The 17,235-nt window shown below is 45.1% G+C and overlaps 1 protein-coding gene across 3 annotated transcripts in view; it reads right to left on the reverse strand.

The window, feature by feature from the left end:
- The window catches only part of SYT9 (synaptotagmin 9), a 245,014-nt gene that overhangs the window by 9,966 nt on the left and 217,813 nt on the right, over positions 1–17,235 (reverse strand). Inside the window, exon 7 of one of the 3 annotated variants that reach the window (XM_032166704.2) lies at positions 12,479–15,642. The exons of 1 other annotated variant lie outside the window; for it this stretch is intronic. In XM_032166704.2, coding sequence (XP_032022595.1) covers positions 15,634–15,642 — 9 coding nt within the window. In that variant the 3' untranslated portion in view covers positions 12,479–15,633. Of the gene's footprint in view, positions 1–12,478; positions 15,643–17,235 lie in introns of those variants that run through there. One more of the 3 variants, XR_004250244.2, reaches the window with a different exon arrangement.

Consider the following 17,235-nt stretch of genomic DNA (forward strand, 5'->3'; position numbering starts at 1 on the left):
CCCTTTCCCTGTCTCTGTCCAATCTTTGTAAATAAAGGAAGCTAATTCTCATGCTGAGACTCCGAGCAGGTGAAATATCCCTGTTTGGCATTAGGTTTAGACTTACGCTTCACAAATCATTTGGGCTGCCCCCTATTTTGCTCACTCAGCTGCTCTCTCTCTCTCTCTCCTGGGATCATAACCTGTTTCCATGACTTGCCTTGGCTCTCCTGTGTAGCAGGATCTAGAACTGGATTTGGGTTTGTTATTCTGCTTCGCTTCAGCCCCTTCCAGATCATGGCCCCTGGACTCTGTCCTCCAAGTTCATGGGTCTTAGCAATGAGTAGGGGACACACCACTCCATGACTCCAATAGAGACCTGCCTACCCACTGGGATAGGCAGGGGTGGATGTTTGACTACACCCTCTCTTGGAAGTCTCTATTCTCTTCATCTCTGGGTTCTTCCCAACACTTTCTGCAGCTCACTACAGGCTCTGTCATGCATTTGCATCCAAGGGAAGAACAGAAGTTTGACAGAGAAGGTTGGAAAGGACTTTTCAGGGTTTGAGGATCATCTTGTTCCTTCTTAGTCTGTAAAGAGTTTTTTTTCCAGACTATCAAAATCATATTATAATCCACATGAAATCTGAGAGGCCCTTCCACCATTTAAGGAGGAAATATCTCCTTTCCACCTTCCCCCATCCCACAGAGACAGTAAAAGATGAACCTAAACGCTCCAGGCTCCATGGTGACTGTCCAGGGAGACCTTGGTAAGGACCATCACACCTCCCAAATGCAGACCACTTGGGGTGAGGGAGAGGGCACTGAATGAAGAAGGGCAGGCCTCAAATACCAAATTAATTGTTACAAATTTCAGAGTTAGTATCTGTCAGTCTGTATGAAAATCAGAGCTAGAGTCCTTAGGAGTCTGGTTTTATTGAAAGTAAAGAATAAGAATGGTTTTAATAAGTGTGCCAACTTTTGGCTACGTGTCTTTATTGACTTCTTGAGCCAATGTGCTATGAAAATTAGAAGACGTGGCTCTGCCTTTCAGGAACTTACAATTACTAGAATACACACACACACTCAGAAAATAGTGTAAGAGAATCCAGTTGTGAGGTCACATGAGTGAGAGGTGCTGAGTGGGCATGAAGCAGTGTTCTTTCTTAAGTACTGTAATGTTCTCCCAGATATATTCATTTTCTTATTGTCTACTCTTGTCTTTTCAAATCTTTGGATTATATAAAAGAGAAAGATGTGAGAGTGGAGTTATAGGGAGCAATCTGTGGAATTTCATGATTAAATTCTGCTTCAGGTTGGAATAAAAGGAATAGATGTATTGAAGAAGGAGTTTAAATTAGACATTAAGAACAGTTTTCTGACTGAGAAGTTTTGGGCAAGAGGATGTTGAAGCAAGTGGATATTTTTCTAGTGGATAATGATGTATTTGGGGAATCATTTAAAAATCTTCAATTAATTGTGTTAGGGAGTCAGGAGAGAGCCCTCTAGAAGGCCCCGTAAAACTAGAGGCTGTCGACATTGTTTACATTGACTGTCAAAAATGACAGTCATATGTAAATACTCGTGATATCTCCAATTATTGTCAGATATACATTTAGTTACCTCCTATCTCCACACACAATTTGCTGTGTCACCAACTTAGTCTGTCCAGACTGCTATAACAAAATAACATAGACTGGGTGGCTTAAACAACAAACATTTATTTCTGACAGTTCTGGAGGCTGGGAAGACCAAGATGCAGGTGCTGGCAGGTTTGGTGAGGACCTTTGTCCTGGCTTTCAGATGGCAGACTTCTGACTATATTCTCACATGGTGGAGAAAGAAGGGGTTCTAGTCTCTTCTGCTTCCTATGATTTGACATAAGTGAGAAGTTCCCCAAAATGCCAACTTTTCCCCCATTCCCTCTTCCTCCTCCTCCCTCTTCCTCCTCCTCCAATCTCTTCTTCCTCTTCTTCTTCTTCTCCTTCCTCCTCCTCCTCCTCTTCCCCCTTCCTCTTCCGCCTTCTTCCTCCTCCTTCTTCTCCTTCTCTTCCTCCTCCTTCTCCTTCTCCTTCTCCTCCTCCTTCTTTTTTCTTCTTCTTCTTCAATGTGGAGCCTCACTATGTTGCCCAGGCTTGAATGCAGTGGCTCCTCCCAGGTGCTGTTATAGCACACTGCAGCCTTGAACTCCTGGGCTCAAGCAATCCTCCCACCTCAACCTCCAGGAGTAGCCAGGACAACAGGCATCTGCTACTGCACCTAGCCATTCACTTCTTCTTACCCTTTTTGCCCACTCTTAGCCTCGGTCTACTCAGAGCACAGTCTAGTCTTCTCAGTTCTGAACATTCTCCCTCAACTCCATATGCTTTACTGAAATGCCCTGTGGTCCGAAATCTCTCAGTGATTAGCAGTGGTGCATTCTCTGCCTGAAGAGCCTGGTCCTGCCTTCCCACAGCCCCCAGGATGGGACAGCTCCCTGCCCCACATGCACTTGGTGGAATGGCCTCACTCTGCTCTTTAAAATAACCATGTGTGCCGGGGTCCCTAGAATGCTCACACCTTTCACTGTGATCATACTGGTTTGGCTTTTGAACTCACTTGGGAAGTTTCCCATGAACTTATTCTCCCTGGAGGCTGAGTATCTGGTCCTAACTGGCACTAGCCAAATGCTGGGTATGCCAGGTGTGGCTGGGTGGGCTCAGGTGGCCTACTCCGAGTCTCTGTTTCTTCAGCACCTGGTAACCATATCTCTGCCAAGGGCTTCTGAAATGTTGTTTACCTCTACACAGCTTGGGGAGGCCCTGGGAGTGGATAGTGGGAAGGTTACCGGGAAGGGGACTGATTACTGAGAGCTGCTGATGGGGGTGGGATGTGGATTAGTGAATCTGGAGGTATGGAAGGTGTGGCTGCAGCTGGAGAAGGCTTGCTGGCCAGGATCTGATGATATGTTGCTTGATGGTCACCTGCACAGGGCTTCTTCCCTGCGGGTGAGGGAAGTACACCTCAGGGCCAGGGCTGGCTGGCATGGGTGGGAAGGCTGGGTCTTCTCTGGGCTCTGTGTCTCCCCAGGATAGGACATACCCTTGGTCTATGCTGCACAGGTTCCCAAGTTAGGTCTCTGGGGTTCTATAAACATTTTTTTTTCTGGTGGGAATGGAGCCCTAGGACATAAAGCTGAGGGGTTACCTGCTGTTCCCAGAGAGTTCCTCCTTGGATGATTTTTGTTCAGTGTCCTAGATCCAATATTGGGTCAATGTTTGTGCAAACTATTGGTTTCAGAGCCTTTAGCCACTAAACGCCAGAGGCTTTTCAGGTAGTCATCTGACTATGGCCAAGGTACTAGTCCTTTTCCTTTTTAGAGTTGAATAAGAACGTATTCCATCTAGAAAAAGTACTGCCCACAAACCTTCTCCCTTCTCCCCTCCTCACCCAATAAGTCTGATTGATATTCTTACTAAATCGATAATGGAATGGGTAGTTTGATTTTCAAAAACATAGGCTGAGATACAAGCATGATGGTTCTTGCAGTCAACAGAGCATCAGACCCTGGAAATCCACGTCTCAGTCCGGTGCACACACAGGTCTGGTGGGTGGACAGCACTGGCTTGTGTGAGCCATGCAGTGTGGAGAAGGAAGGTTCTTGCTTTTGATACTCCAGACACCTCTGTCTTGATGTTCTCAGAAGCACAGAGTGGCATGAACTGGGGACAGATGCATGAGCTTCCTAGGATGAAGATTTCTATCACTGCCCTAGGGGAGGGATCACAGGTTGGTTCTTAAAGAAGTAGGCTAGGGCAGGAGGGGCCCAGCACCCTCCCTGTGGGTCCCAGTTTCCTGCCCCAAATGTGAACCAGCCACACAGATTGTCTTTCGGTCTTTTCTTCATCTAGTAGCTGCTTCTCTGTGCACAAGCTCCCCATCCAGGAGGCTCTCCTTTCTGCTGCCCTCCTCTCATCCAACTGGCTTACTTGTAGGACTGTGGTGAACTCTTTAGGGTATATTGAAAGAACTTATTTTGGCATTTAACTCAAAATGGAATTTCCTCTGTTTAGAGGGCCAGTTGTGGTTTTATAATCCACGCTAGACATCACTGGTCATTACAAGGGCTTTCAGGACAATCTCAAAGTCAAATTCCTTTCCATTTATTAAAAATGAAAACCCATTGAAGAGGAAACTAAGAAACAATGGAGGGGGTAAAGAGATGGCTGATGTCAGTGGAAATCACCAAAGCCTCCCCTCCAGAGTTAGCCTGTGCTTGGATTTCTGGCAGTATGTGTCTAGGATTGCATAGACCCCACCCCAGGTGCCCAGTTTCCTCAGTGCTGGGCACAAGCAATTCCCTAGATTCACAGACACACAGACACCAGAGGTGGAAAAGCATAGAACATAGTAGGCTAACCCTTCCTCATGTGAGAAGAAACTGTGACCAGCAGGGGTGGTTTCAGCCTCAGCGGCAGGAGCAGAGCCCTGGGACCCAGCCCCAGCTCATGGCTCTGTCCACCACACTGTGATGCATCTTGGTCTTGCCCAGTGTTCCTCAGGCTGGCAATCAGTTGCAAACACTGCAGGTGAAGGACAACTTTTCAATAGAAATGGAAGCCTTATCAAACATTAATGCTGTAGTCTTGGACATGATACTTTCTTGACCCACATATGATGGGCCTGGAAAGGTGGGGTCACCTCTACTGACACTTTCCTGGCTGCAGACTGGGTTATGGAGGTGAGTGTCATCCATCCTCATATTGGATAAAGTGATGGAGGAGCTGCCATGACTGAGGGTCATAGGTATCAAAGGAGACAGGAGGCTTCTCAGAAGACTAAGCTACTGTGTTAGGTAGGCAGGTGCCTTGTCTCTGGCAATCCCATGCAGCAATTTCTGTTAGAGAAATTCAGAGAGCTTCTTTCTATAAAGGGATGCACAAAGTCAAGTCTCCCAGCTGTGATAGGACCATGCTCCCCTCAGCCACTTTCTTCTGCCTGGGAAGGACATGGAGCCCTGCATCAGCCTCTTTGCAGCTGTTCCTGCACAATAATTGCATTTGTGCTTGTGTGTGTATATGTGTACAGTGGCCTAGAAATGCCAAGCACCATTATGTAAAAACCAGCGATGGGCTGGGCCAAGGCAGGAAGTTCTAGGCAGGGGTTTCCCATGGTCATGCTGTGTCTGAGTCCTTTGGGGATTGCCAAAGTCCTCTTAAGCCCAGAAGGGTAGAAGCCAAGTATAGTCACAGGTGCAGTGCTGTTTATCCCTCAGATATGGCTGTGACCTGGCTGCACCAGGGGCTGACAAGTGTCTGGCAGGATCCCTGACAGCAGGGAGTGTCTAGGAAGGTGAGGCCTGGAAATCGCAGGATTGGTCAGTGGCAGAGCAGGTCCTCAGCCCCACCTCAGGAAAAGGCTGTCTCCAACCTGCACTGTGCTTGGTGGTAACTGGGTGGAGTTCCCTTTGTACTTTCTAGGAGCCAGCTGGTCTCCACCACTATGTCCAATTACCAGAATAGGGCAAATATTTTAGGATTAGAACCCAAAGAAGTGAGATCATGCACTAGAATAATTTCAAGTAGTGAGTAAAAGTTTAATCTTCCTTCCCAGTCATTAACCCCTGTATAATTACAGCTTCAAGACTGAAAGCTGCCTTTCCAAACTAGTGATTTTTCCTTGTTCCCTGGAGTCAAAGAAGGTCATAAATTGAAGGTAGATGGGGGAATCTTTCCTAACTTATATAAACACCTCCACAAGGACCTGTCCTCTTTATATAAACATCAGAAGACTTGAAAACCATGCTGAGGTGTTTTTTTTCAAAGCCAGAAAAGGCCCACTGAGGGGCAATGGGTCCCACTGAGGCTTCACACATAGAAGTAGTCCTTTAGGAGGGATAATTGGTACCAGCAGAGAAAGGTACTGCTATAAAGATAACCTAAAAGCAACTTTGGAACTAGGTAATAGGCAAAGGTTGGAACAATTTGGAGGGCTCAGAAGAAGACTTGTTGAATGGTTTTGACTAAAATGCTGATAGTGATGTGGACAATGAAGTCCAGGCTGAGGTGGTCTCAGATGGAGATGAGGAACTTATGGGAACTGGAGTCAAGGCCACTCATGCTATGCTTTAGCAAAGAAACTGGTGGCATTTTGCCCCTGCCCTAGAGATCTGTGGAACTTTGAACCTGAGAGGAATAATTTGGGATATCTGATTAAGGAAATTTCTAAGCAGTGAAGCATTCAAGAGTTGACCTGGATTTTTCTGAAGGCATACCGTCATATGTGTTCACAAAGAGATAATTTGAAATTGGAACTTATGTTTAAAAGGGAAGCAGAGCATAAAGGTTTGTAAAATTTGCATCCTGACCATGTGGTAGAAAAGAAAAACCAGTTTTCTGGGGAGAAATTCAAACTGGTTGCAGAAATTTGCATAAGTAATGAGGAGCAGATGAAGTTAATAGCCAAGACAATGGAGAAAATGTCTCCAGGGCATGTCAGAGATCCTAGTGGCAACCTCTCCCATCATTAGGCCAGGAGGCCTAGGAGGAAAAACTAGTTTCATGGGCTGGGCCCAAGGCCCCTGCTGTTCTATGCAGCCTTGGGATATGGCACCCTGTGTCCTAGGCACACCAGCTTCAGCCCTGGCTAAAAAGGGGCCAAGGTTCAGCTTGGACCATTGCTTCAGAGGGGGCAAGCCCCAAGCCTTGGTGGTTTCCATATGGTGTTGGGCCTGCAGGTGTGCAGAAGACAAGAGTTGAGCCTTGGGAATCTCTGCCTAGATTTCAGAGGATGTATGGAAATGCCTGGATGTCCAGGCAGAAGTCTGCTGCAGAGGCAAAGCCTTCATGGAGAACCTCTGCAAGGGCAGTGCAGAAGGGAAATGTGGGGTTGGAGTCCCTACACAGAGTCCCACTGGGGCACTGCCTAGTGGAGCTGTGAGAAGAGGGCTACCTTCCTCCAGACCCCAGAAAGGTAGATCCACTGACAGCTTGCACCTAATCCCTGGAAAAGCTGCAGGCACTCAATGCCAAAGCAGCCACAGGGGCTGTATCCTGCAGAGTCATGGAGGCAGAGCTGCCCAAGGCCATGGGAGCCCATCCCTTGCATCAGCATGCCCTAGATGTGAAACATGGAATCAAAGATTTGGGAGCTTTAAGATTTAATGACTGCCTGGCCAGATTTTGGACTTGCAGGGGGCCTGTGGACCCTTTGTTTTGGTCAATTTCTCCCATTTGGAATGGAAACTTTTACCCAATACCAGTACCCCACCATATCTTAGAAGTAACTAACTTGCTTTTGATTTTACAGGCTCATAGGCAGAAGGGACTTGCCTTATCTCAGATGAGACTTTGAACTTGAACTTTTGGGTTAATGCTGGAATCAGTTAAGACTTTGGGGAACTGTTGGAAAGGCATGATTGGTTTTGAAATGTGAAAAGGACATGAGATTTGGGAGGGGCCAGGAGTGGAATGATAGGGTTGGCTCTGTGTCCCCACCCAAATCTCATCTGGAATTGTAATCCCCATGTGTCAAGGGAGGGACCTGGTGGGAGGTGATTGGATCATGGAGGCAGTTTCCCCCATGCTGGTTTCCTGATATTGAGGGAGTTCTCATGAAATCTGGTTGTTTGATAAGTGCCTGGCATTCTCCCTGTGCACCCTCTCTCTCCTGCTGCCTTGTGAAGAAGCTGCTTGCTTCTCCTTCACCTTCTGCCATTATTTTAAGTTTCCTGAGGCCTCCCCAGCCATATGGAACTGTGAGTCAATTAAACTTCTTTTCTTTATAAATTACCCACTGTCAGGTAGTTCTTTGTAGCAGTGTGAAAACAGAGTAATACAGAAGGCAACCACTAATAGCTACTTTTACATGGGCTGGGAAAATGGATGTAATGCAGCCAATCTGCCAAATGTCAGTATCTGATCTACAGATATAAGAAGTATTTGAATAACTTACTAAAATGTTCAGATTTTATGAGACTCTTTAAAGACATAGACATACCCCTTGTATTTCCTTTGAGTCCATTGTTCACATTTTTTGAAATTCCACCATTAATTTTCCAAAAATTTCAAGATTAATGAACTTTAAAACCTAGAAAAAAGTTAGGGATATTGCACTTGGGTTGGCTTTAGGTGATGTTCCTCTCCACTGCCCTGCACATACACACACAGTGGGTGTCCCTGCTCTTATCCTGTTTGGTGACATGGATACATCCTCCTTGACTTTGTTTCTTTTTTTCAGGGGGAGGGTGAAGAGGGCAGGAAGAACATCTTTCAGAGTCAGGAGACAACAAAACTGTAGCAGTTGCTTCCAAAATGGCATTATCTTGACCCAGGAGCCCCAGAGGTTTTGTCTAAGCTGCTAAGTGTTCTGCTGCAGCCAGGACTGTCTCATCTGTCTAGGTGGTCACTGTGAAAGCGCCTGCAGGTGTTAACAGAAACAGCAAGAACCCAGGGACCCAATGTAGCAAGTCAGGCCTGACCAGCTGCCCTTCATACATAAATGCCACTGCCTCCTCAACATGAATGTCAAGTGTGGACAACACTGGAAGTCAAAGTTGAAATGGTTTTACTGTTAATTTTATGCAAGCAAATACAATTCCTTCAAAACCAGCAGTAATGTTCAAGATAATGTGACACTTAACTTTGTAGAAAACAAAGTAAAACCAATATTTATTATGGAAAAATATTTACTTTGGTTGAAATACTTTTAACCCCCAGAGTTCTAATTCAGAAAATAGCATATTGCTGCTTTTTTGTTTTTGTTTTTTTGTTTTTTTTTTTTTTTTACTATGATGGCCAAAACACTTCCTTTCCCCTGGGGGCTTGGCATTGGGCTGCCTGGGTCTTATTCTCAATAAAACATTTTGTATTCACTCTCCATCCAGAAAACAAAACTGGAATACACTGACCATAATATTGGGCCGTAATGCAGATTCACTGCTTGCTTAAGAATGTCCATGAGCCTTGTTGGCACCAGCAGGCCCAATGAGCCTCAGCAGAGTTCCAGTCTGAGTTGTGGACACACAGGCAGGAATAGAGCATTTGTTTCTTTTTTTCAACGTGTATAACTTGTGGCAATGCTTTTCTTTATTGAGCTCTTATCTTGCTTGTACCATCTAGTGTGCTTTTAAGGTAAGGATTGTTTGAAAGCTTTGTTTTAGAAAGAAACATTTAAATTTAGTTCTAAAACTCATTGAGGAGAAAATATGTATTTTCAAAATCATTACTTTTTTGAAATAAAGGTAAAACTTGTTTCTGGAAGATTTACTTACCAGTTTATAGAGTTCATAAGCTCATCTCTAGAGCCCTGAATACAAATGTCTTCAGGTATTTGAAGAAAGGATTTCATTAGTCTTTGAACTTTGAATTAGGCAAATTAAAAAAATTGCCTTTCTTTGATAAATTTAAATCTAAATCCAAGATCAAGCCTCTGGATACAGCTGCTGTGCAAAAATAATTTTATCTAAATTGTGTGAATGTCTTGAAGATGACGTTCACTTGGTAGAAAAAAAACAAGTTAATGGGTGCGGCACACCAACATGGCACATGTATACATATGTAACAAACCTGAATGTTGTGCACATGTATCCTAAAACTTAAAGTATAATAAAAAAAGTACAAAAAAAACTACCAATATTCCTATGTCAAATAGTAGTTTTGAAATAACTTTAATTCAATGAATAATTATTGGAATAATAGCTATAATAAATCTAGTATTGAGCCAAAAAATTAATTTTTCTATTATCTTTAATGTTTAAAATCACAAATTCAATTTTCAAAAAATAAAGAAAATGAATAAAAGCAATACCATCCATGTACTATAAACTATAATATGCAATATTGATTATCATCAATCCATTTCATATTGATATATATACTTTTTAAATTATCTGGCAATGGCCATCCAGCTTTCACAGAGTAATCTATCTTAAGATATAGGTTAGGGAGGCAAAATCAATGACTCAAGAGGACAGAATCTGTGGCCCAGGTCCTTTTGACTTATTCTTTCCTTTCTACCAGGAGGAGGTGTCATGAGAACCACTAGCTGTTGTGAAAGTTTGGCATTAGCCTATGGATGAGCTGGGAGACCCTAATGAAAGAGGCTTAGCCAGAATGTCTGGACTGCAGGGCTGGCTCCTGATCTTCTGAGGCCTTGTGGGCCATCTTTATTTTTGGTTATTAATCCTTCCCAGGCCCAGAGCTCCTGGACACAAGTGGGAAGACACCAGGGAGTGAGGTGACACAGGTGATCACGCAGCTAGTTGAATTTTGCAGCCCATATGCCCAGGGATCCCAGGCAGCAAGTGACAAGTCTTTTGAGTGGAAGAAGGAATTGGGTTCCTGCCATAGTCCTTTGGAGAAGCTTGATCTGTTCTCTTGGGAGACTGAGCAAAGAGAGCTTTATATCAGGGACACTAGAAGCAGGTCTGTGGCAATGCTCAGAGCTTGTTCCTTCCTTCCTTCCCTTCCTTCCCTTCCTTCGCTTCCTCCCTTCCTCCCTCCCTCCCTCTCTTTTCTCTTTCTTTCTCTATCTCTTTCTCTCTCTCCCTCTTGCTTGCTTGCTCACTTGCTTTTTCTTCCTCCAAAAGAACAGAGCCTATTTTTGCCTCACATTCATCCTGGGCTTAGGGATGAAGACCAGGGCTGTCTCCTTCTGCAGCTCCTAGATTGCCAATGTTCTCTTTTCCCATTTGCCTTGGAAGTTGTCCTGTAGGTCTTCCTTGGGGTACTTTCTTGACTGGTGGGACTTTTTTTTCCGATTATTTTCTTTTCCTCAGTTTTCTATTTCACTTCTTCCATGAAGGTCAGCCTATCTTGGAATGCACTTCATAGAAAGTAGAATAATGAGGCTGGGCGTGGTGGCTCACGCCTGTAATCCCAACACTTGGGAAGGCCAAAGCGGGTGTATCACCTGTGGTCAGGAGATCGAGGCCAGCCTGGCCAACATGGCAAAACCCTGTCTGTACTAAAAATACAAAAAAATTAGCTGGGTGTGGTGGCGGGCACCTGTAATCCCAGCTATTCGGGATGCTGAGGCAGGAGAATTGCTTGAACCTGGGAGGCGCAGGTTGCAGTGAGCTGAGATTGTGCCACTGCACTCCAGCCTGAATGACAAGAGCGAAATTCCATCTCAAAAAAAAAAAAAAAAAGTAGAATATTGTGTGCTATCCCAGAAAGGCCCCATTCATAACATGCCTGTCCTCTTGAAAGCTCATCTCAGAGACATACCAGCATTTCCTGAACATTGCCAAAGGCTTGACTCTGTCTTAGATGATCCCAAAGCAACGCCTCTATAGCTGGGGAAGTGTCCACAGTAATTGCCAAAGGATATTGAGGGGTGTCCTTCCTCTTTGGTCCCGAGAGAGGACTGAAGAAGGAAGAGTCAGGAGTTCCCATTAGAGAGAAAACCTGAGTCTCAGAGGAGTCTCACTGGCCACTCAGCCTCTGGTTGTGGTCCGTGCCAGCAACCAACTCAGGACTCCTGTGTGAGAAAGATACTCTTTGTAAGGACGTGGAAGGGCACAGTAAGCAACAGGTGAGCCTTCTTCTCTGGGTTGAGTTTGAATGGCAATACCAGAGGCTGGCCACTCCTAAGCTAGACACCCTCAATAGTCCCAGGTGGCTATCAGTGAAGTGGGTGGCCAGGGGCAGCTAAGTGGCCTGCAGAATTATCAGGAGCCACGTACAGGCAGTAGACATTGTTTTTGGCTATATTCACATCCATATTTGTGTCTTTTTCTCAGTTCATTAAATTACTTTGTATAAAATTGTTTTGAAAGTTCATAAGCACTGTATCAGTCAGAATCGGTTGCTTTTCTTTAGCTTATACTGTGTTTAACTGTCCATGTTTAGCTCTTGCCTTCTCCTCTACCCCTTATTACTCACTGCATTCTCCATGTGTGTTGAGCATTCAATGTGCTTTTAAACTGACAGCTACCTAGGAAGCCCTTTAACTCATTAACCTCCCCACTCCCTCTCCCATCCCCGCTGTCTCCAAAGATGGCCCTGATGAGCCGCACCTTCTGGTATTCCATTCTTGTGTAATTTCTTTACCCTTGAATCTGGGCTGATTCAAGATTATGACTTGCTCTTGACCCATAGTATGTGGCAGAAATGACTCTAGGTTCCTTTAGAACTTACTTAACAGAAGCTTGTAGCATCTAGCTGGACCACTTGCAATGCTAGGTCTGGAGGAAGCCAGTCACTTTATCAGAACACTACCTTGAGATTCCATGTGGTGAGGAAGCCCGAACTAACCATGTGGAGAGACTATGTGGAGAGAGATGTCCAGTCATTCTGCAGCTGTTCCAGTTATTTCAATTCCAGAGCCAGATGTGAGTGAAGAAGCCATTATGGACATCCAACCGAGGCAGGCATTCAGATGATGCCAGACCCAGATGCCATCTGAGAGCAACCATGAGACTGCAGGGGAGAGCATCAACTAAGCTCAGTCAACCCAGATAATCATGAGAGACAATATATTTCTATTTAAGCCACTATGTTTTTGTGCTTTGTTATGCAGCAATAAGTCATTGGAATGCCCCCCCTCCCACCCCCCTCATTGCAGGACAGGGTGGCCATGAAAATAGCAAGCCATTTTCCATACCTATCCTTCGTCAATCTCCCTGACTCAAGGGTAAAATAATTATTTTCTTCTCATCATATGAGATGTAGTTCTACTGATGGCCACGTGAACTAAATAATACCTTTTTCTTTTTTAGAGAGACAGGGCCTTGCTCTGTCACCCAGGCTCAAATGCAGTGTTGCAATCATGGCTCGCTGTAGCCTCAAGCTCCCGGACTCAGGTGAGTCTCCTATCTCAGCTTCCTAAGTAGCTGGGACTACAGGTACATGGCTAATTTTTTAAAAATTAGCCAGGGGGTCTCTTTTGAAATTAGATGGGGATCTCTCCATGTTGCCAGACTTGAACTCTCGGTATCAAGTGATCCTCCCGCCTTGGCATCCCAAAGTGCTGAGATTATAGGTGTGAGTCACTGTACCCAGCCCTAAATCATACCATTTAGAGTCATGATTGTTGGAGAATTTTGAAAACATCCGCATTGTAGAAACCTTTCCCCTCCCCTCCCTGACTCTTGCTCCTGTCATGTACCAGTGTACTTCATGGACATCAAAGTGCCTGCTGCATATGTTGAATTCACTAGCTGGGAGGGTGCTTCGGCAGCAACACACATCAAGGGCAGATCTCCTTGAAGCCAACAGAAGTAAGAGGAAGGGGCTGAGAATCAGTGCCAGTTGGGTGGGGGGGACACCTGGCCTCTCCCTCTCTCTTGGCACCAGCTTTTCCCAAGGTCTGATCAGAATGTTTCCTTTCTACTGCCATGTCCATTTTTTCATGGTATTTTAATTTCCTTCTTTATCCTGGAAAAGACACTGGAGAATCCCCTTCCCCAAGTTAAATGAGACAAGGTTGAAGTTTTTGAAAAGGAGCATTTACTAGGAAACTAAAGGGCAACCAAACAGAATGCAAGAGAACAGAGGCAGAGTTGCAAATGGGCTGAGGGAGTTCAAATTTATAATCAGCCTCTGGTCACAGCTGTACTGGCTAGGCAAAGCTTTCCAGACACAAAGCCACCTGCCTGCCATGTGGATAGTCCTCTTTGCTTGCTTGCCCCTACAAAGCCACCTTCTATTTCATACCAACAAGCCAGTTGTATCCTCATTAGTATCCCAAGGCTGCTGGCTTTCTGGGCAGGAAGCTTCTGAGGTGGGGAACAGTAGGCACAGCTGCCTCAGGATCTCCAACCCAGGCTTCCATTGCCAAGGACATGTCAGAATTTATTGGGATTGCTGCCTGATATCTATTGGAGCCAGTCTGCTTTCTCTGGGACCATTCTTCTGGGTTCATCTGCCTAGCTTTACAGACAATATTTCTGCTAACTATCCTGGTGGTGCTAGCCCTTCATGTTTTGAACACTGGTATGGTGGGGGAAGTCTGAATGAGGAGTGATGAGCAGAGGGGAACCTTGAGCAGAGGAAGCCAAATTTTCCTTATGTAATCAGACATAGGTAGAACCTTGGATTCTCTTTGAATCCCAGTGGTTGGAAGCCAATCAGAGAAGTGAAGCTTGAATGTAATGACACTGCTTCCTACAACCAAAGGCCTATAGCCTTCTTAGATCTGCCATCAGAGTAGAGCTTCTTGTATAGTACTAGGCAGGTGGGGCAATGAGAACTTTCTGAAGACGTGTAACGATCCTTCTTCCGCCCAGTTAGTTCCATGCTGAAATGTTAATTCAAACAAAGATAATGAGCTTTCCAGGAAGGTAAACTACAATCCAACTCTGGATTCTGCTGTAAAGAGATTGTGTGAAAAGAAAAATATTATCTTGGAGTAGTGGTGCAAATGTGTGGAAGGGGTGCCTTGCACCTATAATGGGACAGAGAGGACCATTAGGTAACAGCCCCCAGTCCTCCCAGGATATGCTGAGGCCTTTGGTTTCATTTACTTGGAGGCAGAAGCAATGAGGATGAGGCGCATAGCTGGCCATTGGTTGGCAGACTTGGTCAGGAAGGAAGCTGAGTAATGAATGAGATGCCTGGGGAGGGCCCTTGACCTTCACTCTTGTAGGTATTTCCATCCCCAAGTGCTATGAAAGTGATGTATGTGTCTGAAGTGAGAAGGAAACCTCTATCTGTGGTTGCCCAAGGCTATGACTCTGGGCTGTTGCATATGGAAATACCCCAGAAGGCACTCAGGCCAGAGAAGCCCAAAAGCTGTGCCTTTCTGTAGGGGATGGCTGTGTTCTCTCTCCATGATCTCATCTCACCCATTGCTATACCAGTTTCTGAGGCTGTTCCCTTAGTGGACAAATGTGCCTAGGAAAGGATATTCCACAATGCTCATGCCACTGAGATGTATGCCCTTCTAACTGTGATAACAATTACTTTTCATGCTAATAACACTCCCAGTTGAAAGGAAGTGGCTGCTGGCTACTCAGTGAATAGTGTTGGGTGTCTCTGATTCCTCAAAATCTGGTTTTAGCAGAAAACAGGGCCATGTTGATACTGGTACTATCTACCATGTGCATGGGAGGAGGCAGTGAATTTGCTGTGAACTAGCCCTCCTTGCATTAGATTTTTTCCAGGGAACAGCCTGCTTGTCCTATTATTCTCTTGGGGCTATTCCTTGCAAATCTGGAGCACTTCTTGGGGAACAGTTATTTTCTGGAGACAGTCATTAGCTCAAAGGTAGTCATGTGTGAATTGAGATCTGCTGCCTATTTAGCACCTGGATATATTTTTAAATATTCTGTCCTTCCAGGGCATTCTAGAAAATATTATGTTAGAATAACGATTTCCAGGGCAGATGCTATGTCCTCATCACCAAGGGCTTCATATGAAACACTGAGTCCTGGTACTCTTGGTACTGTCACTATATCTATCATTTGTTTTCGTTCATAGTCCAATCTTGGTTCTTGGCATGAGAGACATGCTTCCCTGCAGCACATCACCTTGGGCCACCTGCAGAAGGTGGCTGGACCATTCAGGTTCACCAAACCCAGTCTGGAAAGAAGGCCAGTTATTGCTGTGGTTACAGCTGAGCATTTGGTCACTGAAATCGTCTGGGTGTTGTTGGATGGAAAAAGTTACTTAAGATCTTTGTGAGATGGTTGTCCTATTGTGTCCTTGGCACAAGCAGTCCTCTTACCCATGGTCATCGTTTCTGCAGGAAGAAAAAACAAAAAAAATAATTTGGCTTTCATTCATACTTTTTTTTTTTTTCCCGAGGCACAGTCTTGCTTTGTCACCCAGGCCGGAGTGCAGTGGCATGATCTTGGCTCACTGCAACCTCCGCCTCCTGGATTCAAGCAATTCTCCTGCCTCAGCCTCCCAAGTAGCTGGGATTACAGGTGTCCGCCACCACACCTGGCTAATTTTTGTATTTTTAGTAGAGACAGGGTATCACCATGTTGGCCAGGCTGGTCTCGAACTCCTGACCTCGTGATCCGCCTGCCTTGGCCTCCCAAAGTGCTGGGATTACAGGCGTGAGTCACTGCGCCTGGCCCATTCATACATTTTTAATGTGCACCAAACAAGTGCCAGGCATGGTAATAGATGCTGGGGATACAAAGACCATAAGTAGGACACTCACCCTGCTTTCAAAGGGCTCACAGATGGAGATATTATAATGTGAGAAGCTGCATAGAATACTGCAGGGGCAATGGGAAGGGAGAAAGTAACTTCAAAGGGATTGAGGAGGTCTATAGAGAACATTCTGAAGGATGAGTCTTGAGCTAAGCCATTTAGGCTGAAGAGGAATCCCTCTGGAAAGAAGGAAGGTCACCTGGGGTAGAGGAAAGAGACTGTGCAAAGGCAGAAATGCAATAAAGGGCATGGTGCATTGAAGGAATCATCACAATTTGGTGTGACTGGACTGTAGTGTGAGGAGTGAAGTGGTCGGAGGTAAGGCTGGTGATATGATTTAGTTGTGCCCTCACCCAAATCTCAACTTGAGTTGTATCTCCCAGACTTCCCACGTGTTGTGGGAGGGACCCGGCAAGGGAGGTAATTGAATCATGGGGGCCGGTATTCCCCGTGCTATTCTCGTGATAGTGAATAAGTCTCATGAGATCTGATGGGTTTATCAGGGGTTTCTGCTTTTGCTTCTTCCTCATTTTCTCTTGCTGCTGCCATGTAAGAAGTGCCTTTTGCCTCCTGCTGTGATTCTGAGGCCTCCCCAGCCATGTGGAACTGTAAGTCCAGTTAAACCTCTTTTTCTTCCCACTCTTGGATATGTCTTTGTCAGCAGTGTGAAAATGGACTAATACAGCTGGGATGGAAAGATGAGGTCTGCGTGGTGCAACATCATTCCTTGTTTCCAAGATGTGAAGGAGGGGGTCTCTTAAGGGAGCCCCAGACTTAGACTAGCAGTATCTCTTGTGTTTCACACTCAGCCCAGCATTCAACTTAATTTAAACTCAGGGCACCTTCCAGCACAGATTAAATGTAGTAATACTGCGGCCATAGAGAGAAAAAACTGAAGTGACTTCTATGGATATAGGAATAACAAAATTTACATGTAAACTATGAAAGAGTAGCAACCACTCTGACAATGAAATTTATGGACTTCATTTCAGAGATCAAAAGTTCACATGTGAGGCTATAACTTAAGGAAAGTATTAAAAGCCAGTGTGTTCACTGCAAAGGGAAACCACGTTTGATTGTGACCTGTGGCTTTGAAGTGTGTGCATGTGTGTGGGCGCACATACACATCTCTGAGAAAGGGGTATTTGTTTCTGTGTCTAGGAAGAAAGAC

This window comes from Hylobates moloch, unplaced genomic scaffold (assembly GCF_009828535.3).
Source record: "Hylobates moloch isolate HMO894 unplaced genomic scaffold, HMol_V3 SCAFFOLD_11, whole genome shotgun sequence".
Classification (NCBI taxonomy): Eukaryota; Metazoa; Chordata; class Mammalia; order Primates; family Hylobatidae; genus Hylobates; species Hylobates moloch.